This window comes from Nipponia nippon, unplaced genomic scaffold (genome assembly GCF_047370975.1).
Source record: "Nipponia nippon isolate SJK-2023a ecotype South Korea unplaced genomic scaffold, ASM4737097v1 scaffold_11, whole genome shotgun sequence".
Lineage (NCBI taxonomy): Eukaryota > Metazoa > Chordata > Aves > Pelecaniformes > Threskiornithidae > Nipponia > Nipponia nippon.
Window position 1 is genome coordinate 29,405,627 of NW_028262302.1, and position 26,089 is coordinate 29,431,715.

Sequence of the window (26,089 nt, forward strand, 5' to 3'; positions counted from 1 at the left end):
CCTGCCTCGGTGTTCGCGTCCCGCCACCGCCTCCTCCGGGAGAGGCTGCAGCTTCTCCGCCGGTCGCTCCCCTCAGGCGGACGGGAAGCGAGGAGGGTCCAAAGTGTGGGGCGTCACCCTCCCCTCGGCGCAGGGGCCATGGCGGGCTCCCCGGAGCCGCCGGGCGGGGGTTAAAGGTGGGTGCGGTGCCGTCCGGCGGTGCCCGCGGGCCGCGGCCCTCCCGCTGACCCCGGCTGCCTCGGCGCCGCAGCCGGAGCGGGCCGCGGGCTGGGAGGTGGCCGTGTGGAGGCGCTTGGCCAGGTTTGTCCCGGCGCAGCTCCTGGAAAGGGTGCTGGCAGTGCAGGTACGGACTGCTGCCGTGGGCCTGAACGCGGCGTCTGCCCAGTGAGGCACGCTGAACCTTACGGTGTGAGATTTAAGGCCTAATAAACCCTGCGGAAGCCTGTGAATAAAGAGCACAAGAGGAGGAAAAAAGCACTGAGAATAGGATACCTAAACACAAATCCAGTGCAAGAATGGAAGGAAGCGTTGGGTCTCCACGTGGGAGTGGTGTAAGACAACCACAGCAGAACGCGCTCTGTCTCTGAAGGTGGGACAAGTTATGCTCCCGCCAGAAATAGCAGCTATGTAAATGGTAGCTGATATGAAATAAAACAGTTATATACGCGTTCAAACTGTTGACCCCAGAGAGAAACACCCTGTGAGTGCTCTCCTCTGACCTGCAGCCTGGAAGGAGGTGAAGCATGGAGCTACACGCTGCGGTGTGGTGGAGTCCTTGAGGAGAACACCGGAGGTGCTGCGCGGGACCCGTGCCCTGGGGCCAGTGCTGAGCTGGAGGTAACTAACAGAATAAAGCTGATGTTGGCAGCTCAATGGGTCACCTCCCTTCATGTCCCAAACTACACGCTTTTCATTATTTGAGGGATTTCTGATCCCCGTTATCCCCACCATTGTACAGTCTTTCCTATATGTTGGCCTGCCCTTAAACAGCAGGCTGGGGAAAGCAATAGCCTCTTACGCTGCCCTTCCAGTTGAGTTGTGGATCCAGCTGGAATGAATGGAATTCAAAATAAACCAGGTACAGCTCTTCAGAAAGAGTAGTAGAGTAGAGCTTGTGAGAAACGAGCACTTTAGCATCTTGTAAAAGTAAATTGTAAAGATTTTCTTGTGAAAGTGGGACATATGCTTCCTCTGTTGGATCTAGGAGGGAAGACATCAGCTATTCCTGTCAATAACTGCTAATATTAAAATGAAGAAATGTAATGATGATGCATGGGGATGATGGTTAAAACACAGGAACTGGAAGAGTTACGAAAAACGTGTAACAGGCAAACTAGATCTATAGATCTATAGGTTGGGTAGAGCTACAATGTGATGTCTCAGAAAGGCTTAGGAACAGTGCAAAGTCAGCAGCCCATGGCTTTGCCAGTGGGGCAGTGACAGACATGAAAATGAGATATTTGTCGTGCTCGGTGTAACAAAACAATTCCGTCGATTCACCTCTGGCGTGAGGGAGATGTGCTGTCGGGTGATGAACCATCAGGCTGTCTCAGCTGATGCTCTGCTCTCCGGCCACATGTGCTGAGACCGTAGCACTGTGATGTCCAACCGAGCCGTGGCAGACGGCAGAGACAAAGAGCTGGGCATGGCTTCCAGAGCTCAAGACAGATGGCTCAGTGGAACAGAAGTCTACAGCTCATGCTGGAGTACTTTTATATCTCTGGTGGGAGGCTCCAGGCAACCTAACAGAACCCCAAATACAGCAGGATGCTGCAGGAATATGCTTTATATTCCCAGTTTGGTCATATCTTAAAAGAAAATTACTTTCTTTTTAGATGAGGGGTACATGCCTTCTCCAGGTGTACCTTCCTTCTTCAGGTGAGACACGAGCTGAATGTTAAAATCAGATTGTCTTTAAGTGGTAATCTTAGCAAACAGAAGAACTTACGTAAGGATTGGGTTCATAATTTGCACCTAGCTGCATGCCTGAGACGAAAAATGGATCATATTTCCTGCCAAAATAACTGAGACCTGTCAGATGGTAGCTTTTCGTCTGAAGAGAGTAGATGCAGCTTCACCCATGAGCTTGCTCCCAGATGAGGAGGAGTGAGTATAAATTATGCAGACTACAGAAAATAGGCTGGCAATTTTTATCCCGCTTTATATTAGATATTAGGAAAAATTTCTTCACGGAGAGAGTGGTTGGGCATTGGAACAGGCTGCCCAGGGCAGTGGTGCAGTCACAGTCCCTGCAAGTGTTCAAAAACCGTGTGGATGTGGTGCTTAGGGGCAGGGTTTAGAGGTGGGCCAGGCAGTGAGGTTAACAGGTTGGGCTTGATGATCTCAGAGGTCCTTTCCATCCTTAGTGATTCCATGATTCTATCCCTGCAGTCTTTTGATCAAGAAACTTTCTTTCAGAGTTGCTTTGTGAGCCTTCTGTGGAATAAAGCTGTACTTTGAGAGAGGGGGCTCAGAGCGTTTGAATGAAACATCAGTCGTTTTTCACCTGGAGAGGAGGCAGCTGCCCCACAAGACTGAACTGTGTGAGGCGCAGCGTGTTTATTTATCGTGCTCCATACCGGGACTTGGTATGTCGCAACAGACTTCAACTGCTCAGGGCCAAAGGAAAAATTGTGTAGAACAGTGGTTCCCTGGATATCTGTAAAAACCGCCATGGAGACTGTCGTGTGTTGTTGGCCAAGATGGAACCAACTGGGAGGGATCCCCGTCTGACAGCGCTGGCACGTGAGCAGCGATGAGCTGAAGAGCGACGACCGTATACTGGACTGTCAGGCAACCGAGAGCTGTGCTAGGAAACCTGGCACCCGGGTAGGACAGTTGCTGTCAGCGTGTACGAGTAAGGACCAGCGTCCCAGGGCACCCTTCCAGCTAGGAAAGAGTCCCACAAAGCGGTAGTTAAAGGCAAGGCAGAGTTAGGAAAGATGTTATACAACGAAGCGACCAACCACAGAACTACAGCAGACTGACAACAGCCCTGATCCAGAGCTGGTGAGCCTTAGGAGACCGATCAACGTGTGGGAAGAAATGAAGAATGGGAGAGAAGCGTCCTGTGCCATCTAACAGACTGAAGGTGTCAACAGGTGAAAACGAGGCTCAGTCACAGGGGTACAAACAGGACGGATGCACAGCCGGCCGTATTTGATGGATGTTTTATGGCAGGTAAAACTGAACCTGGAGAGGCCCCGGACCACTGGAGCTGCAGTGCAGCCTGCGCCAGGGCCTGCAAGGAGAGTTCAGCTCTGGGGCCCCCAACAGAAGGACATGGACCTGTTGGAGCGGGTCCAGAGGAGGCCACGAAGATGCTCAGAGGCTGGAGCACCTCTCCCGTGAGAACAGGCTGAGAGAGCTGGGGTTGTTCAGCCTGGAGGAGAGAAGGCTGGGGGAGGCCTTATAGCAGCCTTCCAGTACCTGGAGGGGGCCTACAGGAAAGCTGGAGAGGGACTTTTTACAAGGGCACGTAGTGACAGGACAAGGGGTAACGGCTTTAAATGGAAAGAGGGGAGATTTAGATTAGATCTAAGGAAGAAATTCTTCACCACCAGGGTGGTGAGGCCCTGGCACAGGTTGCCCGGCGAAGCTGTGGATGCCCCCTCCCTGGCAGCGCTCAAGGCCAGGCTGGATGGGGCTTTGGGCAGCCTGGCCTGGTGGAAGGTGTCCCTGCCCGTGGGACATGGAGGCTGGAATCAGATGAGCTTTAAGGTCCCCTCCAACCCAAACCACTCTGTGATTCTAAGAGGGGGCAGAAGCACTGTGAGCTACGTTGCCGGTCAGGCAATCGAATAATAACCGTGGGTAATTTTATTGGGTAACTCGTGCCAGCCGCAGCAAGTGTGTTTGCTGTCCTTAGCCTTGCCTTGCTTTTTGGGTGTGAAATGCACTAAAGAACAACCGTGCCTTAACTGCGGCGGGCAGCACGGCACAAAGCGGTGCCGCTCCCGGGGTGGGGGACGCGGCGGCCACCCCTTCTTCCACCGTGTCGGAAAACACGGGGCACCGACACGGCCCGTCCTCAGCCCGGGGACCCCCCCCCCGTCCCCGCCGGCACACGGCGAGGCCGCGCTCCCGAGCGGGGGTGCCTCAGCCCCACGGTTCCCCACACGGAGCCCCGAGGGCCGCGGCGGGACCGCCCCGGAGCCTCCGCCCGCCGCGGGGCCGGGCCAGGGCGGCGGGGGCGGCGCGGCGCCGTTTGGCGCCAAGCGCCCGTCATGGAGCCGGAGCGGCTGCGGCGGCGGCTGGGCTCCGCGTTCCGGCTGCGCGGGCTCCTGCTGCGGGCGTGAGTAGCGGCGGCGGGGGGGGTGGGGCGCGGGCGGCGGGTCCCCGCATACCTCCCCCAAACCCGGCTCCGGATCCCGGGGTGCGGCCCAGGGCCTCCCGTTGTGGGATGTGGTCAGGGACGGGTCCGCACCCCCCGCATTGCCTCCTCGGGGATGTGCTAGCGCCGTGCCCTCCTCTTCCTCACCCCCGCGCTGAGGCCTTCGGGGTCTCTCCGCCGAAGCCCCCGTTGTTTTGCCTGTCCTGCTGCTGTGGGCCGCTTCCACCCATCTCCACCCATGACCCGACCCACCGCAGCGCCCCAAAAGCCGCCCTGCGTCTCCCCTTGGCACCCTCCTGATGGTGGGGCTGGGTGTTGTGTTGGGTTTTTGTGTCTGCCACTGCCCTGACAACTCAGGGATCACTTTCCCCAGTTGCACTTGCCAGTTCTGTGTTCAGCATCTCTTACTAGAGGAGGAAATGGTATTTCCAAAGGTAGATAATAACGTGTATTAGTTAAGAGATTGCAAGGTCAAAGAAAAGTGATTTCTCCTTGCAGTGGAAGGTGTCATGATTTATAACAGTGACTGGGGCTCCGTTGCTCATAATTTTCCTTTCAAGATTGTGCGTTAATATTAGTTCCATTTTGTTTCTGGCAGGGATGGGATGTGATTATTTTAGGCAGTGTCCTGGCAATTTCATTAGTGAGGAGTCCAAGTTCAGAGCTCCCAGCTCTCCACAGTTCAACGAACTGAGACATTTTAAAGGCCAGGCTGTTAACCAAAATGCCAGTTTTGATTGGCCGACAGATGACGTTAATAAGAAAATTGTTATCTTTAACTGTGAGACTGGAGTCTAAGGATGAGGGAAGAAGTGGATTTCTAATGCTCCGTGTTATTTAGAACTAAAATAATTCCAATCTCGGAAGCAGTGATAAACTGGAGTGGGTCCTGCAGAGGGCTGTTAAGGTGGTGATGGGCTGGAGCTCGTGGTGTGTAAGGGAAGCAGGGAGAGCAGATTTTGCTCAGTCCGCAGAAAAGAGGGTGAAGATGATCCAACGGCCTGACGGGGACTTAGCGAGAAGGAGCCAGTGCACAGAGAGAGGGGAGAGGCAGCAAGCACAGATTGCAACGGAAGAAATCCCAATTGTCCACTTCTAGTCTGCTCAGTTCAAGAGAGACATTGAAAAAATGGAGAGGGTCTAGCGGAGGACCACCAAGACGATTAGAGGGTTGGAGAACTTGCTGTGGAAAAAATGTGAAGGATTTGGGTTTATTCAGCCTCAAGAAGGGAAGGCTCAGGAGGATCTGATCCCAGTCTTCCTAAAGGTGGTTATAGAGAAGACAGAGGTACTTTCTTCTCAAGGGTGCACAGTGACAGGGCAAGAGGCAGTGGGCACAAGCTTAAAATAAAATCTTCACTGTAAGAACAATTAAACTTTGGAGTAGGTTGACTAGAGAAGTGGTGGAATCTCCCTCACTGGCAATACTCAAGACTTGGCTCTATGGGGGCCTGCACGGCATAATCTAAGTCCCTGCCTTCAGGAGAAGGTTGGGCCAGGTGGTCTCCAGAGGTCCCTTCTGATGTGGACTTTTTTATAATCCTATGAAAAAGTTGTTCACAAGGAGCATAGCTACGCACCAGGACACGGCTGAGAGAGGCTGTGAGATCTCCATCCTCGGAGATGTTCAGGATTTGACTGAACAGGGCTGTGATCAGTGTGACTGGCCTGTGCTGTTAGAGCAGAAAGCTGGACCAGGGGACTTGAGAGGTCCCTTCCGACAGGCATCTTTCTGTGATTGTATGAAGATGAGGTTCTCTGTACCTGCTTCTTATCCTCAATGGTTTCAATCCTGGTGATTTTTTTTTTCTTTGACTTATACCAGTGCAGTATTATGCAGTACTAATTATTTCTACTTTTTTAATCACAAGCCGTTTAGTGATTATATGCACGTCTGCCAAAATTGGCACAGTTTGTATAAACCGTGTTGAATATTAATTGCTTTTTGAGCTGACTTTCTTCATTGGAATTAGGGATGCCCTGAAGTATCTTACTGAAGCTCTTCAGTCCATCAGTGAAGTAGAACTTGACGATGTAATTGAAAATGTCATTGATGCCGTTGAAAAACAGCCCTGTAAGTAAACAATTTCTTCTTCTTAAGCTTGCTAAGTTTCTCTTGCACTTATAATGTTATTTAGACAAAGACAGAGTTACTGGCAGCATGTGCACTAAGGTGTCATTCTAGTCTACCGGGTTGATCAAGATAAATGTATTTGTTGACATTTTGTTTTGCTAAATACTGAAGTTTGTAATGTCAGCAAAAGATAGTACAATTTTGCCATTTAAAAAGTTGGCAGCCTGGTACTTCCAGGTTTTTCCAAGAGTAGTGAAATTTTTCAGTGCCAGTTACTAAAAGCATGTAGCTGAGTTTGTCTGGACATCTTTGCATCTGACAACTATCATTTTAAATATTAAAATAAACCGAAGAAATAATGAGAAATGAATTTGCTTGTTATTCAGTAGCCCAGGTCAAGAAAAGGGTTGGGGTTGTCGACAGCTATAATCTGAGACGCCTAGCTGTGACTGCAGGAAGGAAAGAGTTGCGTTCCTTCATTCAGAGATCGCGGCCCTCGCATCCCAGCGGAGTGGGAGATGCAAGTGCACCCGTGTAATGGTCCAGCATGTTAACTGAAACCAAGTGTGGACGGAGTTTAGCCGTCGCCTGGATGTTCTCTGAAGCAGCAGGGCAGGTGCTGATGTTCTGTTATGCCAACGTGATCTCGTGATCGTAACATCGGGCAGAAGGTGCTGGTAACAGTTGGGGCACTGTAGCACTGGAGAAGCTGTACCTGCTTGGCGTCTGAAAGTACATCAAATTCTATAAATTGCTAAGTCCAAAAGTGCAATCCAGAAAACTCGTGGAAAATCCCGTAAAAACATGAGGCACTCGAAGTGTTGAGCTTTTCCTGGTGAAGTTCTCACGACCCATTTGGTTCTCAGGATGCCTGAAACTCCATCATCTTGGCAGGAGTGTTTTGTCTGGGGACTGCCTCCTGCTTAATTGGGACCCTGTCTCCTGAGGTACCCAGGTGCAGTGCCCCTGCTCCTAAGCACCATGAAAGGCATGGGGTAGTAGCTCAACACGTACCTGACACAGCACAAAACGTAGGAGTTGTAGCACCTTTAGTTAAAGAATGTGACTGACGGAGGTGGCACTGATGCCTGACATACGTGCGTGTTTACTGATCAGAGCTCATGAGAACTAGGAAAGCGGGGCTCACTTCCAGTTTTTGGCTGAGGAGATTAAAATCCATGTAAATGTGATCTCAAATAAATACTAGGCCTTAGATGAGTTCAGGAAACCTTCCCGGCCTATCCTGTTTAAACCGAATTAAATCAAGGGTGGACACATGCTTGCTTTGTAGTTTTACTAGAGCACAGACTACAGAAGTTATGGCTTTATATTCTCACTCTAGCCATGGGATAAAAGATCATAGCTGATCAAACAGGGAGTAAAAGCAGTTTGAGGAACGGGTCCTGATCTAGTGTAACGCCTGCTGGTACAAATTATCACATCCACATTTTTGAACAAATTTGAGTCTGTACAAGAAGCTCTCGGGCCAATGTAGTGCATGCAGTCAGTGCACTCGCCAACACCAGTCTTTGTCCAGAGTGGAATTTTGTGCTGTAAATTCCCATATCGTCCAGCTAACACCCCTGAGTTGTTTGAGGTTAGGGGTAGAGATGCAATTCAGACATGCCTGTCTCTCCTGTGGTGATTCCTGCTAGCTCCCTTAGTGCCCCTTTTGCTCTGCTGTTCATCACTGTCTTACAGGAATCATGATTTTAAGTCCCTTGCCCTGAATGGGGAACTCAAGGGCGGGTTTTCATGTACTGGTTTCTGTTGCAGGAGCCCAGCCGTTAGGCTTGGCAGCGCTGACCAAGTCCTTTTGTGAATCTGCATTGATTGGTCTTCCCTTTAAATTCAGCCAAACATTAGCGTTTAGAAATATTTTTTAATTTGAATGATCGGTTTAAATCCATGAAGACAACAATGTGCCTATCTCCAAAATTGTGTTGAACTGTTTGAATACTTATTTATGACAGCAATCTGTGTGATAATGTTCTGGAACAAAATTAACCTCCAGAATGTGAAAGCTCAGATCTAACACATTTGTAGTATATTTGGCAGCTTTGCATAAACTATAATTGTCTCGTTCTCCATGTTTAGTGAATTAATGGTGGGCACAGTATGCGTGTGGGTTATTTTTTCGCTAGAGATGTATCCTTCTGGTAAGAATATTAAGTGATCCATTTGTAAAGAGAAAACAGCGTGTGTCATTAGCTTACTCAAAATATGCTTATTTGTGTAATACATTCCTCTGAGAAGACCGAACCCTTTTTTGTAAGATATTTAAGACCTGCTTACTTTCTTGCTGCCTTCCATAGGCTGCAGTTCTAATCCTTCAAAATTTTCTTTTCAGTGTCATCTAATATGATTGAACAATCCACAGTGGAAGCAGCCGTCCAAGAATGTAGCCAGGCATCAGATGAAACTATGTACGGTGACATTATCTTTTTATTTGAGGTTTATGGGAGTTGGTGTGCATTCCCTTAGTTCTTGGGAAATAAATGTCAGGCATTTTCTGCAGTGCTGCACATGCAGTAATTGCTTTGTGCTTTTGTCTTCCTGGTACTGTCTTTGAAGGTTATTAATGTTCCTTCTTAGAAAATTTGTTCTCATGGATAGGCCTGCAGGGGATTCTAAATATAATGCTGACATTCTGGAATTAAAATGCTGTGGTTATGTGTTACATGTGATACAGGTTGAATATTAAGCAATAAAATAAACACAACGCAGAGAGAACTTGTTACTTCTGTTCATTTCTTTATTTCCTTTTCTCTAGTTCAAAATTATCTAAGGTTATTTTCGTGCCTTTCATAAGATACTTCTTTTTTGAAAGCACTCGGAAAAGTTTTTCTCCGTGGTGCTTGTTTCTGCTTTTTAGCAGGGCTGTTTTTTGAAAACCGTGATTGATTTTCACTCTCTGATAACAAAGCGGAGAGCAATTACTTGGGTTCCTGAGAACTTTATTTGTGATTGTGATGAATGTGTTTCCTTTAGTGTTTACGTTGTGTATTGACATCGTAATGCAAAGCATGAAAATAAATGGTTTGCTAGGCATGTCAATTAGATGCTGGGACCCCACAGTTTCTCAATATGAAGCAAATTTATTTTATACTTTTCTCCTTGTCGTTGGAACCTTTATGATGCAGATGGTTTGAGTGTGACTTTTCTTTGTGTTGCTTTATATACTTAATGTATTTTTTTTCTCCAGCAGTGAAGAGAAATCTGTATGCACGGATTCTCAGTACAGAGTCCTGAAGGGAAAAGCTGTACAGATACAGGGCCAGCCTGTACAACTCTCTTGGGTTACGTTGCAGAAAGCTTGAAGGCAGAGTTTTGCAAGAAATGCACTCTGAAGCCTAAGACACTCTGAAGCCTATCAGTGTCTGATAGGCAATGATGGTTGCCTGTGCTTGTAAGCCTTAGTGAAGGTTCATGGGATAATTTTATCTACTCTGATGAATTTGGTCCACTTGCAGTAAGAGGGAAATGAGAGGCATCAGAGGAGCGAGCTGAACCAGTAAATATAATGGGATGCATCAACTCGATTAATAGTCTGAAGAGTTGTGCATGTCCATTGTTTAAACCTATTCACATTAACTGTGCCAAGGCTGTTCTGTGGTCAAAAAAGGTAGCAGAGGAGGGTAAGGGAAGGAGAAGGATCCCTCTCTCATCTCTAAATGAACTTCTGAAGAGTTTCCTTTTTTGAATTAGAAGACGCGGTAATATCCAATAGGTAGAGTGATGCGGGAGAAATGGTGATAACGCAGGGTGATAGTGAACAAAATGAATATAATGTTATTCAACATGTTTTGTTACCGTTTGTTTCATCCACTTCACACCATGTTGTAAATGTATTCTTATTTCAGAGAAAATGTTTTCAACATTATTGGAGCCTTTGATATTCCACGTTACATTTATAATTCAGAAAGAAAGAAGTTTCTACCGTAAGTCTTGCATATTTTGAATTTCAGCCACTTCTTGTTTTAAGAAAAAAGCCTCTATTTCTATGTGGTTAAAAGCCTGTTTTCTAATCTTTCCCTCTTGGGTCTGCTCATCTCAAGCCTGAGTGAGAAAGTGAGACAATTTTGTTTCTTAGTCTCTAAAGAGCTAGTCAGACTCTGATAAATGCTGGCTCATAAATAAATGTGCCATTGGGTTTTTCCTAGTCCAGTAGGATGAAACTGAAATGGGGAGCTGTATCTCCCGTGGCAGTGTATTCTGTGCTGGCTCTAAAACGTCAGTGTTTATCAGATAGAAAATGTCCAGCCATGTTTATGCCATCTAATGAATAAAAGAGACAGTAAGGCTAAGGACATACATCACTAAATGTAGTTTGGGTTTTTTTTTCTCACATTTGGCTGTTTAATTTTTTTTTAATAAATTTGGTCTGTCTGTTGTAGGTATTTATTTCTTAGGCTGTAGCTTGCAACTCCCTGAAGCCCTGGGGGGATTTCTAAGGAGAGCTACAAAAGATAAAAAAGAAAAATTAGGAGCAACTGGTGATTCTGGAGGTTGGAGAAAGGAAGAAGTAATTGGAGGAACTGGTTGTAAATATTTTGCTAGCTAAAGAATTTACCTTTAACAGCATGCAGCCCAGACTGTTGGACCAAAAAGAGGCCGTGCTTTTAAAAAGCTTGAAGTGGTGTTAGCTGAGGAATGGATAGCGGTGTTCATTGCGAGGGGTTGCAGCGACCTTCACGTAATGTGCAGTTCATATTCTAGCCTCGGTCCATGATTCTGCCTGTCCAGCAAAAGCAATCTGTGTTTTTGCAGGAAGAGTTTAATTCCAGTGCCGCCTTCTAGCTTTCCACGCTATCGGAAGCAGAGAACTCCATGAAGACAATCTGCTAACCAAGAGGAATAAAATAGTCTTGTTCATGGCCACTGAAGACACATAACTGCTTTTTTAAAAACTGATTTCTGCAGAGTCTCATTCAGGTGGAAAGATAAATCTCAAGGCCTGTGAGTTAGAGGGAAATTAAATGGATGTAGCCTTCAAAATGCAGAAACACTGGATCCTTAGCAGAAATCTTCCTCATTAAGTAAATAAATTCCGCAGTGGTGTTATAGCTTTTGCAGCCTCCTACAACTTTTAGATCAATAAGCCATTTTTGCATGTGGAATGTACCTTTGTTAATCTTGATTGTGTTAAACTTTCCGCAGTCTGTCGATGACCGACTTTCCTGTACCAAATTTATTTGGAACTGCCAGAGATAAAGCGGAGCTGTTTCGTGAACGCTACTCCATCTTACAACAGGTCAGAAAAAGTTTTGCTTTGTTTAACAAAATACACAAACAAAATGCTGGTTTTTATATTCTTACATGTACAACAGTGCTTTGTGTTGAGATGGTTTTGTGAGCTACAGTTTAAATAAAATCTGAATAAGAACAGGATCTGTACTAAGTTTTATCAGTCTTCTCAACTGCCACCATAGAGCATGATGGATTCATGTGTTTCTGCATTTTAGCATCATGTTGTAAGAGGGGATTATACATTTTTGTGTGTCTTGCTCTTTTCCCTCCTGTAGTCTGGCTCTGTGCTACAGTTGATTAGCGTGTCATTGTATGTAGTGCTTGTTGAGCTAATGCAAACCCGAAGCTCTCATTCAGGCTGTCCTTGAAGCATTGAAGTTTGCTTCTGGTTCACTTATTCATTTTCCAGTTTTCAAAATGCCCGCTGAGAACCAGCCACCCCTTGTCATCTTTTGGTGGCACACGCATCTTGTCTGGCGTTCTGAGCAACTTCAGAACAGGATTCCCCAACATGACTTGCTCTCTACAACTGCCTGAAAGGAGGTTGTAGCGAGGTGGGGGTTGGCCTCCTCTCCCTAGTAACAAGCGATGGGACGAGAGGAAACGGCCTCAAGCTGCGACAGGGCAGGTTTGGGTTGGATATTAGGAGAAACTTCTTTACCGAAAGGGCTGTCAGGCCCTGGGAAGGGGTCGAGTCCCCATCCCTGGAGGTATTTAAAAGAAGGGCAGACGTGGTGCTCGAGGACACGTGGTTTAGTGGTGGACTTGGCAGTGCTGGTTAATGGTTGGACTTGATGATCTTAAGGGTCTTTTCCAACCTTAACGATTCTATGATTCTATGACTTGCTCTGCACCACCGTGACAGGAGCTGCAGGTACTGTAGCGGCTCTGGACCAGGCTGTGCACACAGCCAGAAGGAGTCAGTCCCTCAGCACGGGCTGTCTGATTATCCCTCAGAACAGGATCACAACCCCGTTCTTTCCTTTCTTCCACTCACCCGATAAGTTGGGATCCAGCCCTACATCACCCGCCTGCTTACTCCGTGCTGTGCTCTGCCCTGCCTCTGTCGTGCGGCCCAGCGGGAGCCGTGGTGGGATGGGGAGCGAGTTGCCGATCAGACGACTTGGTAGTTGTTTTTCAGGTGTCTGCGCTAACTGCAGCGGGCTGATCCACAGCACAGGTCCTGCTCGGTGCTGGCAGGTGCTGCGCAGACCTAACTGCCCGTGCGCAACCCTGGCCCGAGGTGTGAGCAAAGTGCCCGGACACAGGCAGACAGCGAGCGCAGCTTTTTGTCTGTGCCACCCCGTAAGCAGCAGGGAGGCACCCAGCTGCCTGCGTGAACTGCTCGTCCTTTGCACCGCGTGGTAGTTGCATGCACAGGGTCAGGTACCCCAGAGCAGCAACAACTCTCCATCTACCGGGGGATTTGCTGCCACTAGGAGTGTGTGTACTGCAAGTTGGGAACCTCTGCCCTGGCAGACCAGTTAACCGTTAACTGAAGAAGCTTTAGTTCATACAAACAGTGATTTGGATTAGTGAAACCTGCTGGAATTGGCGCGCTCACGCCAAACAGCAGCAGGAGGTGTCCACAGGGTATAGCCTGACGCCTCCTTTTCCTTGACTGCATTGTGCTATTGCACTTCTTTGCCTGCTGGTTTCACAAAGACTCTCTGTTGTGCAGGTTTTGTGTTTGGTTGTCATATGTACGCCTTTCCGACCTCCCGAGAAGCGAAGGTTCAGGTCGCTGTGTGGGTGGGGGCTGCTGATCGGAATTACTGCCTGTGTTACCTGGGCTGGTAGCGATGGGTTTGTTCCAAGGGGAGGCTCTCACACTGCATGAAAAACAGTGACAAAAGTGAAAATTTCTACATCTTCATGCTCTCTGCAGTTTATCTGTTGGTGTAGCTTGCTCCTGTTATTAAAAAAAAAAAAAATTGGCTTACTTTTAATAGGCCCTGCCCTGAAGAGATAACCTGTTCTTTTCCACACAGTTAGCATTTAATACAGTTTACCTTCCCTTGCTCTCTCACCCCTTCCTTCCAGGCAGTCAGAAATAACTTCTTTTAAAAGCATTGCAGACGCTTTGCTGATACTTTTTGGGCTTAGTTTTATTGTCCAGTATTATTGATCATCTATTTCTTAGAAGCAAATTCTCGTCAAAAGAACTGATTATGCTCAGCAAATTTGACGTTGCTGGATAAAATACAGAACTTTAAAAAGTATTTTGTATAGTAGTTGTAATGAACTGGCTTTTTGGCAGTGCTCGTTTGTTTTTAAACTGTATTGCTTCAATTTTGGTTTCTGCAGAGGACTCATAGACATGAGCTATTTACTCCTTCAGCAGTTGTTGCTCATCCTGATGACGGCAGGAGCAAATTCCAGGTAAAAAAAATCTGTTTTTTTTCTTGCAAAGGGAGCTCTACTCCTGTTACACTTCAATGCAGTAATAGTTCTCAAGTGACACTTTAGTTTTACACCCGATATGGGTAATCAATGGAAATGAGTTATTTTCAATCATTTTTAGCTTGTGTTTCAAAAATGCAGTTATTTGGCTCAGGTCAGCACGATGACCAAGCCACTCAAAAGCAGCTATGAAGTGCAAGAGAAACGTGGCTTCCTGAGGTGGAAGGGCATTAGCTGTTCGGCTTATTGCACTTTGCTTCCCTCTGCTTGGGGATATTTTCCCCGCTTCTTTCTTTACTAAGCACTGAATTCACAAACCTACAATTGAATAAGGTCATAACTTTAGTCCGTTCTGTTCCCATCTCAGCTTTCTCATAGCAAATGCTCTCCCTATATTATATAGTTGCTACATATTTTTAAAAAAAGATGAACCTCTGTGTGTCTGTCACTGGGTACCAAATAACTGCTTTTGCTTCGCTCAGCTCTCCTGCTTCTCCCTGTTCAGAGCATGCCATCATGTCAAAAAAAGCAGCTGAGCTTAGCTGAGTCGAGCCTGCATCCCCATCCAGGCTTTCTAGGCCCCTTTCTCCCTTGCCTGCTTCTGTCCTCCCCGCCCGCAGCGGCAAGCGCATTGCTTTTGCTGGTGCTGTAGGAGGATTGTGTCTCGTAACTGCAGCTCGACAGACCAAAAAAAGTTTGTCCAGAAAGCGCAGACAGCGTGCCGTGCGATGTCACCTGCGCTGCTCTGGAGTCTTCTCTGTCATCCATCTAAGGTTCTTCGAGTGAAGTAATCAGTGTTACTGTAGGGGTGCAGGCGGGCCCTGTGGTTCGGATTGGATCCTGCTGAGGATCTGGTTACTGCAATTGGCATTCTTAGGCGAGTGCAGAAATTGCCACTTGTTCTTTTCAATTTTAATCCAGTTGTAAGCAAAATAATCACAAAAAAATATGTACTTGCTAAGGAGTTCTTTATGCTAGCAGCCATTATTGGAAATCTTTTCCTAAACTGTGCTACGTTTGACATTCAGAAGTGTCCCCCTGATTTTTCTAATGAGCCTCTATTCTCTCATAGCTCATTTGTGTATTTATGTAAAAACATGTGGGGTGTGGTGCTTTGTCTTGCTTGCTTAAGAATAGATATATGGAGAGTTTGATTTAATTCTTATTTGATTCTTTGCTTTTGGTTCCAGCTTAAAACAATAGAAACTCTGTTGGGCAATACAGCTAAAGTGGGAGAAGTGATTGTGCTTGGGATGATAACTCAGCTCAAGGAGGTAGGTTGCTTTTTATTGTGGAGTATCTAGGTCACCATTCATTCAGTGTTATAATATATTAGAAAATGAGAAGGCTTAAATATCTCACCGCTTTATCCTGTCATATAAGTCATTGGCGGAACTCACATCAATGTCAGTGGTGCAAGATCCATTCCCTGAGAAGAGACTTTTCCACAAGCAGTCGATGCTAGCATGTGAGGGAAAATGTCTTTGTCTTCTCACTACAGAATTTTGTAATGCTTTATGTCAGCAACCAGAACCAGTTACGTTTTTTAGGCATGCCCCTTCTTGAAATGCTGGAGCTTCCGATGACTGTGTTTGGACTTGTCGTTGCATTGGACTGTGACTGTAGGGGAGGCATGCAGCAGCAATCCAAGCTGCAGCAGCTCAAAGGGAAGGTGCTAAGATACACTTACTATAAACTACATTGTTTTCAGTTCTGCCAGTGTGTTCTAAGCTTACAATATTAAAAACGGCTAAATTATTTCTAAATGCTGACTGATAGATGCTTCTGATTGAAGCATTTGTGTGTTTGGGTATATTTTGCTTTATTAATTAATCCTGTTTTTTAGGGGAAGTTCTTCCTAGAAGACCCTACAGGAGTTGTCCAGCTAGACCTTAGTAAAGCAATATCCTTTTTCTGTGATGTAAGGGTGGAAGAAATTTCCTATAGACCTGGAGAATTTCAGATTGAATAATAAATCAATAGTGACCATTAAAAATTACGTACTGAGAATTGCAGCTCTCTCTTTTTCCTTCTTTTCAAATTACTTGGTTGCTGCAGCTCAGTGCCCTTTCACAGCGACTGTTAGGACAAGGTTAGTATTCCTCCTAGTGGAGGCAGAGCGTGTTCCTGTTTGCGGGCTGTTGATGAGCTTACCTGCTCAGCTACCAGGTGATTGCCTAGCTCTTAAGGCAGCCTGTGAACTTTCAGTAGTGTCCAAATGTATTACACCAGCTGGAGAGCAGACTTTGGCTAAAGAACTAGTTCAAGAGTCCTGATCTAAGAAAAATATTTTCCTTAACCTTTCTGCACCAGTTCCACAGTGGTTTATATACTGAATCATGCTTTGTTTTGGCAGAAGGTAAAGCAGATTATTTTTCTTAGCTTGTAATAAGTTACTCTGTTAATGGCTGTTCCTGCAATGACATGTCCGCCAGATGTGGCTGAACTGACAAGTCTCATGTTGATGAAGCTTGACCATAAGCTGAGTTTGCGACTGAGATTTTTGGCCTTTCCTGTTACCTCGTGGGCTCTGGAGGCAGAGAACAGAGCTCTGCAAAATTTGTGGTTTTCAGCGATGTCGGTGGGATGGGAGCATCTGTAGCAGCTTTGAGGATTGGCCTTAGTTAGCCTGGCTCCAACATGCTCGGAGGAGATATGACTAGATTAGGAAGACAGACTAGAACAGCCAAACAGTATGATTTAACAATCTGAAAATGCTGCTTTCTGTTGGCAAAGCTTTGGTCCTTCAGAGGCTTTGGTGAGTCTTCTGATTAAGACGATGTAAGGGCTCGCGGTTTTGAAGCCTTGGACATGTTTTAGCAAAATTATGGTCATTTCTGTTTGTAGGGTATTACTCTGTGCAATATACATAATCCCAGTCTGTTTTCTAATAAGGTATCTTATGTTTAAAATTTGTAAAATAAACTAAATAGGCAGGAGCAAGAATGATAATGGGGACAAGTATCACCCTGTTCCTTCTGTTCCTCTAAGAGGTGGGACAGTTCTCGAGAAAGGGTGCAGTTTGATGGAGACTCTTCTGGGGCAGGGCCATCAACAATGATTCCTGTTCCCCTGCGTTCTTACTCGGTTGGGTTGAGACGGTTGTTCACGTGGCTGTGCAGCAAATCCATTCAAAGAAATGTCTGGGGTAAAAAAGTAGTTGGTTTCTTGCTCAGCCTGTTTTTCAGCCAGATAGTTCCCTGGTTGGGTTGGCCACTAAAGAGCACAGGGCCCGGTGCTGTCACAAGAGAGGGATTGATGGAGGCTGGGACTAGCTATGCCGCACAGCTGCCAACTGTCTGACTAATGTCTAGGACATGATGTTGTTAGAAAAACTAAAGGTTATTTTGTTGTTCAAAAATCTCTTAGGTTGGTATGAAGATGAAGTTTTTCATGTGAACGCTTTTGGATTTCCGCCTACTGAGCCTTCTGCTACCACTAGGTATAAAACTGACTTTCGGCAGCCTCACTCCATATTTTGTTATGGGTTTCTAAGTAAATGCGTTATTATTTTATAATTTCTGTGACATTAAAAAGTATGCTATTCTTCCCCCTCCCCAAACGTTTCAAAATAAATACAGTTTGAAGGAAGCAATTCTGGGGCTTGCTGGTCTACTTGGACCAGTACTAAAGCCTGTAGTGTTAGCAGAAAAACCCTTCCAAAGGCCGTTGGGTTCTGCATATAATAACAGTTGGGATGTAAGCCCTTCTCGATCGCAAAACTAGATAACTATTACATGAGAATAAGAAATTCCTTGTCGCTCAAGGAATGGGTGGGGGAGAGAACCGAGGATCAATACTACACTGAGATGATCTGTGAAATGACGGCAGGGCAGTGCCCCGGCTTTATATCCAGGTGACTGCCATTTCTCTTCCTTGGTTTCTCCATGAAGTATTAGATGATTGATACCGTCTGAGCTACCTATCATCATCATAATTAAAATGGCTTAAGTGAGTCATAATCAAAACTACTAACTATTTGGGAAGAAAACAGAACTAACTTGAGTATTTTAATGATGTAGAGCCTTCTATGGGAATGTAAACTTCTTTGGAGGGCCTTCTTCAGCTTCAGTAAAGGCTTCTGCAAAACTAAAGCAGCTGGAGGAGGAAAATGAAGATGCCATGTTTGTATTTCTTTCTGATGTGTGGCTGGACCAAGCAGAAGTACTGGAAAAGCTTCACACAATGTTTTCGGGTAGGTGAGAACCGCTTTGACTCTGAGCCTTGTTTTGGAGAATTTTTACCGTTTTCCTTAGTCCTTCGCAGCATTGATGGGCAGAGCTGGCAGGCGCGGCAAGGCAGCCTGGTGGCTAGCCAGTCCTTGGTCCCCGGCCGTGCCCGCTCCTTGGCAGGGGCTGGGAAGTCCGACCCCATGGTGAGCTGATTCAGGGAATAGCCCAGCAGAAAACTAATTGCCTTTGTGGGAGAATTAGTTTTATGCCGGTTTAGCTTTGTGAACTCTTCATCGTGTGGTTGCTCGCGTGAGCATCCCTGTCCAGGCAGGGGAAGCTGGACAGCGTACAACTGACAGCAAGAGTGTTCTTTCTGGGATCTGCTAACTGTTAGGCCAACTTTATCGTCAAACTGTGATCTAAATGTGCTCTTTTGTGAAACAGTGGTTGGTGTGCCTTTTTTTCGCAAGTATACTTTTAAACAGAAAGGTCAGGCAACGATTCTCAAGACTGTTGTTATTACTGTATTGTGCTTTTTTGATGAACTTCCATTTTGAGAAAGCTGAAACAATCCCAACTGTTGCATTTTTTTTGTAGGATCCCACTGAACCCAAGCCCAAAGCCAGTGAAGTCTCAGTCTAATTTTAGTGACAGCTATTTGCATTTCATGATTGCTACTCTATGTCTTTTGGATCTTTCTCTAACGGTTTTTAAAATTGGATTGTATTATAATTTTGCAAGCTGGTACTTATGTTTCATAAATCACTTAGTACTAACAGTGTTTTTTGGACAGTAGCCATTTTATGTGCTGTGACAAGAACGTTTTCCTTGCTCGTGAAAGTTCTTCCTAGGCTTAGTTTAAAGAAAACTATTTACTTCATCGGAGATCAGCAGTCCCTCGAATGCTTTCTGGTTCTACTGATGAAAAAATGTCAGTTGTCTTAAAATATGAACTGTTTCTTGCACGCATCATTACATTAGTAATGTTGACAACGTTTGGATAGCAAGCATCTGCAAGATCTGTGAATTGCTGCTTTGTATTCCAGGGCAGTTCTGGAACAGCTTGTCCTGCCTGTCTTAGGTAGAATGGAAGTGTGAGAGGGTGGCTGCTTTGAAAATAAGCAATGTAAAACAAAGGGTGGGAAACTGCTACTCACTTAAAGAAAATTGGACACCGATTAGCACACTCATCCAGAAGTTACGAAACCAGTTCACTATCTTGATCAAAGTTGGCAAGGTCCTTGAAGCAAACTGAGCTTGACCTAAGATTGCACATGCTGCAGGAATAAAGGGACTTTGGTCAGTGACGTTAATATACTGAACTCAACTGGCAGATGCATGCATCGCATTTACTGAGACTTTTTAATGGGCAAGTAATAAGCTTCATAATTATAAACTAAAAATAATAGCTGAGTGGAACGGCAGGGAAGAAATATTGATGAGCCATTTCTCTGGTATAAGCAGTTCTGTCCTATTTACCAACTGGATTGAAAAATAGCAAAGTAAATCCAAGTCTGGTACTGCACGTTAGGAAAATGGAGAGTAACCTGGAGCGTGAGATGAATGCCTGAGTAGATGTTTTTATTTTTCTTTTAGGAATGGGAATTGGATTTCTTTTTTCACTCTTTGCTATAAAGGATGTGTTTCTGGGTGATTAGTGATGTTGTGAGGATTCATCAGGTTCTTAAAACGCTCAGGCAGTTCCAGTTACTGTTGCTTTATAATGCCAAAGAGCGAATTAAATGTTGGTAGAGCCCTTGAATTGGAATGATATGTGGAGGTTAATAGTAATCCATTGCTATCTACTCGCTATTTTTCTCTTTAAGGAGAGTGCATTTTTAAATTGTTTTATTTATTATAATTGTACTTTGTGTAATTCTATGACTAGGTCAGTAGTTAGTTGGATACACACAAAGAATGTTGTTGGAACTGGGCCTGTAAATAACAGAAGGCTCCCTTGCAGTGGCATTTGTGCATTCCTCCTTTTTAAGCTAACAAAAGCCTGTATCAGGAAAATAGTTTAGGTGTATTAATAGCAGCAGAGCTGGAAGTGCTGTTGCAGTTTCTGCCTTTCATGGAATGGCCTGGAGGCTGAACGATGACAGATACTGAAGTGAATGGATGTTATACTCACAGATACTCTGTTTTCCCAGGTTATTCCTCTGCACCTCCAACCTGCTTTTTCTTTTGTGGAAATTTTTCATCTGCACCCTATGGAAAAAATCAAATTCAGTCACTGAAAGGTGGGGAAGTCTTTGTATACGGTTGGTCATGTACATTACATTAAAATAATGATGGCAGAACAAATTAAGAGAGCAGAAAAGAAACCCTTATTTTCTGAGTGACACGTTTTTTAATATACTGAAGTATAGCAGTGATTCATATAACGTGTGTTTATTGTCTAACCAGGTGTTGTATTGTCATTTTTTTTCCTGACTCTAGGTTCTTTGAAGGCTCTTGCAGATATTATATGTGAATATCCCAGCATTCATAAAAGGTACACAGCACAGTGCTATGAAAAGGGAAATTTGTTTATTTTGTGAAACCTTTGCTTTAATTGCTTTAAGAAGCTAACAGATACCGTGTTTTCCCATTATTGTGAGCCAGCTATGATCAGATAGCAAGCTGGTCTTGTAACAGGCCTGTAAGTTTGTTTTGGGAACAGTGTAAGGTTTTGTTTTTATCTAAAATAGCTTGGTCACGGAAGCTGCTATTGAGTGAGCAAAGGTGAAACTGCCTCTCCCTGGAACATTTTCCACATGGATTAAACATGGCCCATGATTCCCCAAAAGTGCTGTTTGGGTGAGCCCTTTTTTTTTCCCTGGAATTCCCTTGAAAGCAGCAGGGATCTGCCCGAGCAGTGCTGCTTTATAAACTGATGTTGAAGTCTTGCTGCTGCTACGAGCACCTGCAGGCTTTCTGTACCCGCCCCGGAAAATGCCATCTGCAACACTGACTGCTTCTTGCATGGAGGCATCGCATTTCTGTCTTTTCCATTCTCGCACACACAGCCGTTAGTTTGAGAACTAACCAAAGGAACGCAATCCTGCAAAGGAATCTTTTATTTGTCCCTTCTTGTGTCCCTGCCTTGTGGGAGCCCCATTCCAGGCCTGGAGAACCAAATCCCTTTTACAGAGATTTGCATATAGAAAAGAAAAGAAAATAAAATAGGGAGACAGCCAGGCTTATCCTTTCTGGCTTCTGATCTTTGGATTTGTAACTGTAGCCCCTAAGTAGAGGTAGTTCCTAGGATGGGCCCCAGAGCAGGACAGGCCACAGCCTGCAGCTCTTGAGCTCTGCGCGAGCTGTGAGCAAGCGTGTCCCATGGGCTGATCCTCCGCCCTGTGCCCCGGGGCGGCTCTCGTGGCGTGCCGCTGCTGATCTGGGCTCCCCGTACGAGATCCTGGAGCCCGTGACCGCCGAGTCCTGAGCCAGGCTGCACAACCTGCTCTGCCTCCCTTCCCGCAGTCAGTCCCCCTTGCACAGCGAACAGTTTTTAAGGTTTCTTCCACTTTAGTGAGGAGTGGCTGTGTATCTTACGCCTTGGCTGTGATTCATGTGGGTCATAAGGCCAGGAAGAGCTGTCATCCCTGCCCCAGCATAGGTTATTTGCATACATCGGTGGAGTACCGGCAGTATATAGCCAATGTTTAGATACCGCTAGGATCATTTTGTGTGAAAGTGATACGTTGAACTTTTTACAGTAGTCGCTTTGTGTTCGTTCCTGGCCCTGAAGACCCTGGTCCTGGTTCTATTTTACCAAGGTCAGTTTGCTTCACTTTGTCAAATTTTGGAATTTTGAGTTAAATAGTTAAAGGAGGTAAGAGTCTTGGTTGATACATCTGTTGCTATTTATTTTAGACCTCCCCTGGCTGAAAATATTACTGAGGAATTCAGACAGCTGGTGCCATTTTCAGTTTTCACCACGAATCCTTGCAGGTAACAGTGTAACTTACTGCTATATTTCTTTTTTTTTTTTTTTAATTTAATGACTAATTTATGTGCAGATGTAATTTTCAAAAAATATGAATTTTGGAAAAATTTGTCTTAAATTTTTCAAATTATTAGAATTCCTCACTTGCATTAATTGTAACTAGTTTTTAATACATTAATAAATAAATTAGTGATGAAAGGAAGTAGTGCTAAAAGTTTGATAGCGAGTATCAAAAGCATCATGTTTTTTCTGAATCTGGAAAGAATGAAGGGAAGATGGGAAAGTATTATTTTAATTGAAATGTGCTTTTTCATTTTGCTATATTAGAGGGAGATCAACTTTATAATGCAGCTCCCTATCTTTTAGTTTCATCTCAATTTCTTTAATTTCATTAATGTTTCCATTTAGGATTCAATATTGCACCCAAGAAATAATTATCTTCCGTGAAGATTTGGTAAACAAAATGTGCAGAAACTGCGTCCGCTTCCCTAGCAGCAGCATGGATATTCCCAACCATGTGAGTGAGTTGCGTTCAGCACTTCTTGCTAAGGTCTCTTTGACTTTTTTAATCAGCAGGTCTGCATTTAGGGCGCTCTGATCCACGTTCTCACAACACGTTGCAAGAGTAACCAAGAGGGATTGTAGGAAGGATCTATACGTTTAGTATTATTACCTTCATTTCCATCTTGACGGGAAAATGACTGAAACTATGATGCTGACTGGTGGCATTGAGTCGTTCCTGCCTGTCCCACTGCAGGTGCCCTTGAACGCAGAACTCCCTAGCAGCTGACTCTTGATGTATGTGCACCAGCAGCGAATGTCATACCGCGAAACATTGATTCCTAAAGGCAAAGTTTAATACAAATTACTGTTTTTTGGAGATTTGATCAATTAACCAGTGACATTTGCAGTAAAGCAGCATGTCACTTTTCCAAAAGGTCATCTGCTGCTTCTGTCTTCTCATTTGAAGTCTTAATCCTGGTTTTGATACATCGCCACAGCGCTCGGAGTTGTGATTCTCGTTAATGAATGCACGGCAGGAGTTGATGGGACTTGCTGATATAATTGAATGCGAATGATCCAGGCAGTACTGGCTCATTGCAGTGATGGATGGAGTCTGTTTCTATTTATTTTATAGGGGTTTTTTGTTTGTTTGTTTGACTCAGAAACTTCTTTTAGCCCTTTCTTCCTTCGCTCCATCACGACAGCGCTCGGTTTCTTTGTGAACGTGGGGAACCCACTGCGGACACTGCTGCGCCTTGGCTCTGGTGTGCACGTTGGCATACGTGTACGCGTACGCTGCGAGCCATCGCTCCCCTGCACTCACACACAGCCTCCTCATGCTTGGAAGGGAAGGAATCCTGAAGGAACTGTACAATTACGTATTGCAACACTTTCTGCAGATAGGAGTATTGGGTTGCTTCTGCATACGTCAGTTTTTCTCTGCCTTTTCTGCCTGTCATTAGTTTTTTAATTCAGCCGTCAGTGTAAAAAGGTGAAGGAGAGAGAGGAATTTTGTTACTAATATTAGAATTAATAGTGACTTTAGGCCTCGGACAGTATTGTGGAATAACTGGGCCTATGCTTGGTACATCATTTTCTTTCAACAGCAGACACTTCCACCGAGTCGCTGTAGTGATTTTGGCCCTTTGGGGAAAATGGAGCCTAATGGCAGCTACATGACTGATTAGCGATAATAAAAGCTTGCAAGGGGCTTGAGGAGAGAGTTGCAGGAACCAAAATACCCTGGCTGGAATTTGCCAGAGGAAAAGGAAATGAAAGGGGGCAGCTGGTGTCTGGAGCAGGGCAACTCCCAGAAAGCCAAGGGAATCGAAATCAGTCAGGGAAGAGACTGTGTTTAGGCGTGGGTCTGGCGGTTAACCAGTACTGCGAGGAAAGCCCTGAGGAAAAAAAACCCCACAAAATAAAAGTTATGGCACTGTTGGTGCTTCCTGGGCGGGAGGAACAGGGGAGCAGATCCTGCGATTTGTTGGAGAGTCTGATCCATGAAGTAGTTTTGACATCTTCAAATGTTGGCTGATAAATTTGAGAGAGGACTTTGTGTATTAAAAAACCCGCACAATGCAACAAAAGAGGAGCTGGCTGCTGTTCAGGGGAGCTGCTGCTTTACTCTAGAAATCATCAATAATCAGAGGGAGTGAGATACACAAAAACCATTTCCGGGTTCAAAGCTCCTTTATTACCAGGGCATTAGCATCTGCAGGAATGAGTTTGACTTGCAGAGAATGGCTCGACCTAACTATTCATGTTTGTCTTGCAGTTTGTAAAGACTTTGCTGTCACAAGGACATCTGACGCCGCTTCCGCTGTACGTCAGCCCCGTGTACTGGGCCTACGACTACGCCCTGAGGGTCTATCCTGTCCCCGATATGCTCGTCATTGCAGATAAATACGACCCATTCACCGTCACCAACACTGACTGTCTTTGCATTAATCCTGTAAGATTTCCTTATGCCGTACCAAGATAAGGCGGGGGTGTGTCTCTCGCTACTTGTACAGTATTTCACAGTACACAAGTGTGATATATACGCTTTTCTTCGCAGGGTTCATTTCCAAGAAGTGGATTTTCATTCAAGGTATTCTACCCCTCCAACAAGACAGTTGAAGACAGGTAAGCATATTCCGTTTCTCATTGAAAAGGAAGCATCTTCTTATTTGCGGACTTTCTAATTATCAGGAGGAACACCGAAAATCGATTATATAAACAAGAGTGAATGTTCTAGCAGTTTAATGTAGACTTAGGCTTCATATTTAGGCAGTGTAAGAAATCCAAATGCTTAGAACTAGAACAATAAGTTTAGAAATGACAGTCAAATAACAATGATGAGACGTATGATCCAAAAGTAAAAGGCAAGATAGACTGTACTGTATGATTTTCAAGAATTGAGACCCAGCTGGGAAACAGATTCATTTCTGGAGGTGATGCTTGTAACATGGGTTAATTACACTTAGGAACAATTCTTGATTTGCTTTGTGATCATCACCAAGCCCAGAAGCCACCTTCATGCTTCGGTTTCATGTATTTTAAATCTGTACTTACTCATTCCAACGGTGGCCTTCCAACATCTGGAGAAAAGGCCAGCTGCAACACCAAAAAGTATCAAAAAGAGTCGAAGGGCTTACAGCCGTGATGGAAACGTGCCTGTTTGCAGCAAGGGTGGTAGAACCCCACGGGCCAAGCGCAGGCTTACCTTGTCCGATTCGGTTTCACGCCTTGCTGCAGGAGCCGCGGTGTGTACCACCCCGGGGGGTGTACCACCCCCCGCCCTCCCGAGGGAACCGCCAGCGCATCGGCCCGCGCAACCTTGCCTTGAATAGAGACCATGTCACACCGTGACATGCTTTAGGTCTTTAAATAGTTTAAAACATTATCAAGTCTTTTCTAAATCAAGAAATAGAATAATATGCTATTCACTGTGAAGTAGCTTTTTAAAAACTAAATATTGTTTTTGTTTGGTATTTTCAGCAAGCTTCAGGGTCTTTGAATTTCTGCGAGACTGCAAAAAGGGCGTGAGCCTTTGTAAAGCCAACTGCAGCGCTCACTTGAGATGGATTGATTTTTGTGATGCATTCCAGACTGTTTATAATAAACATCAAGGCCAAAAATGGTGTATAAAAATAACCTTTTCCGGGAAAGGATACCGGTGTTAGTTTAGATAAAATGTAGAGTCACGGTGAAGATTAATTGGCAAAGCGTAATAAAAGGCGGCAACTGGAGGAAGCAAATGCATGTGTATCAGAGAGGAAACATCCGTCTTTTTTAAAAAGGAGTTAAAAGATGGGGAGAATTTATCCAGTTATCTAGGGGGGATGCTGGCAACGTGGGCTAGGGTTTTCTCTGTGGACAGGAAGGGTCGAGGGGAGACGATGCGGTGCTATTTACCGATGGCAGTGTATAATCTG

General features: G+C 45.1%; 1 protein-coding gene across 6 annotated transcripts; it reads left to right on the top strand.

Moving 5' to 3' along the window:
- Positions 1-38: 38 nt before the first annotated feature.
- Positions 39-25,789, top strand: POLE2 (DNA polymerase epsilon 2, accessory subunit). Of its 6 annotated transcripts, none has more exons than XM_087746915.1 (21): positions 39-176; positions 726-837; positions 6,307-6,407; positions 6,794-7,023; positions 8,758-8,833; positions 10,271-10,348; positions 11,568-11,661; positions 13,965-14,039; positions 15,251-15,334; positions 15,907-15,963; positions 16,371-16,419; positions 17,430-17,502; positions 18,083-18,255; positions 20,386-20,475; positions 20,675-20,729; positions 21,937-21,996; positions 22,094-22,171; positions 22,575-22,683; positions 24,448-24,624; positions 24,730-24,797; positions 25,653-25,789. In XM_087746915.1, the coding sequence occupies exons 5-21, from the start codon at positions 8,769-8,771 to the stop codon at positions 25,669-25,671; spliced, it is 1,404 nt and encodes a 467-aa protein (XP_087603041.1). In that variant the 5' UTR covers positions 39-176; positions 726-837; positions 6,307-6,407; positions 6,794-7,023; positions 8,758-8,768; the 3' UTR covers positions 25,672-25,789. The 6 variants fall into 6 exon arrangements, with proteins under 6 accessions (XP_087603041.1, XP_087603042.1, XP_087603038.1 ...); XM_087746916.1 differs by having other exon boundaries at positions 6,892-7,023; XM_087746912.1 differs by lacking the exons at positions 39-176; positions 6,794-7,023 and adding an exon at positions 456-589 and having other exon boundaries at positions 688-837.
- The last annotated feature ends 300 nt before the right edge of the window (positions 25,790-26,089 follow it).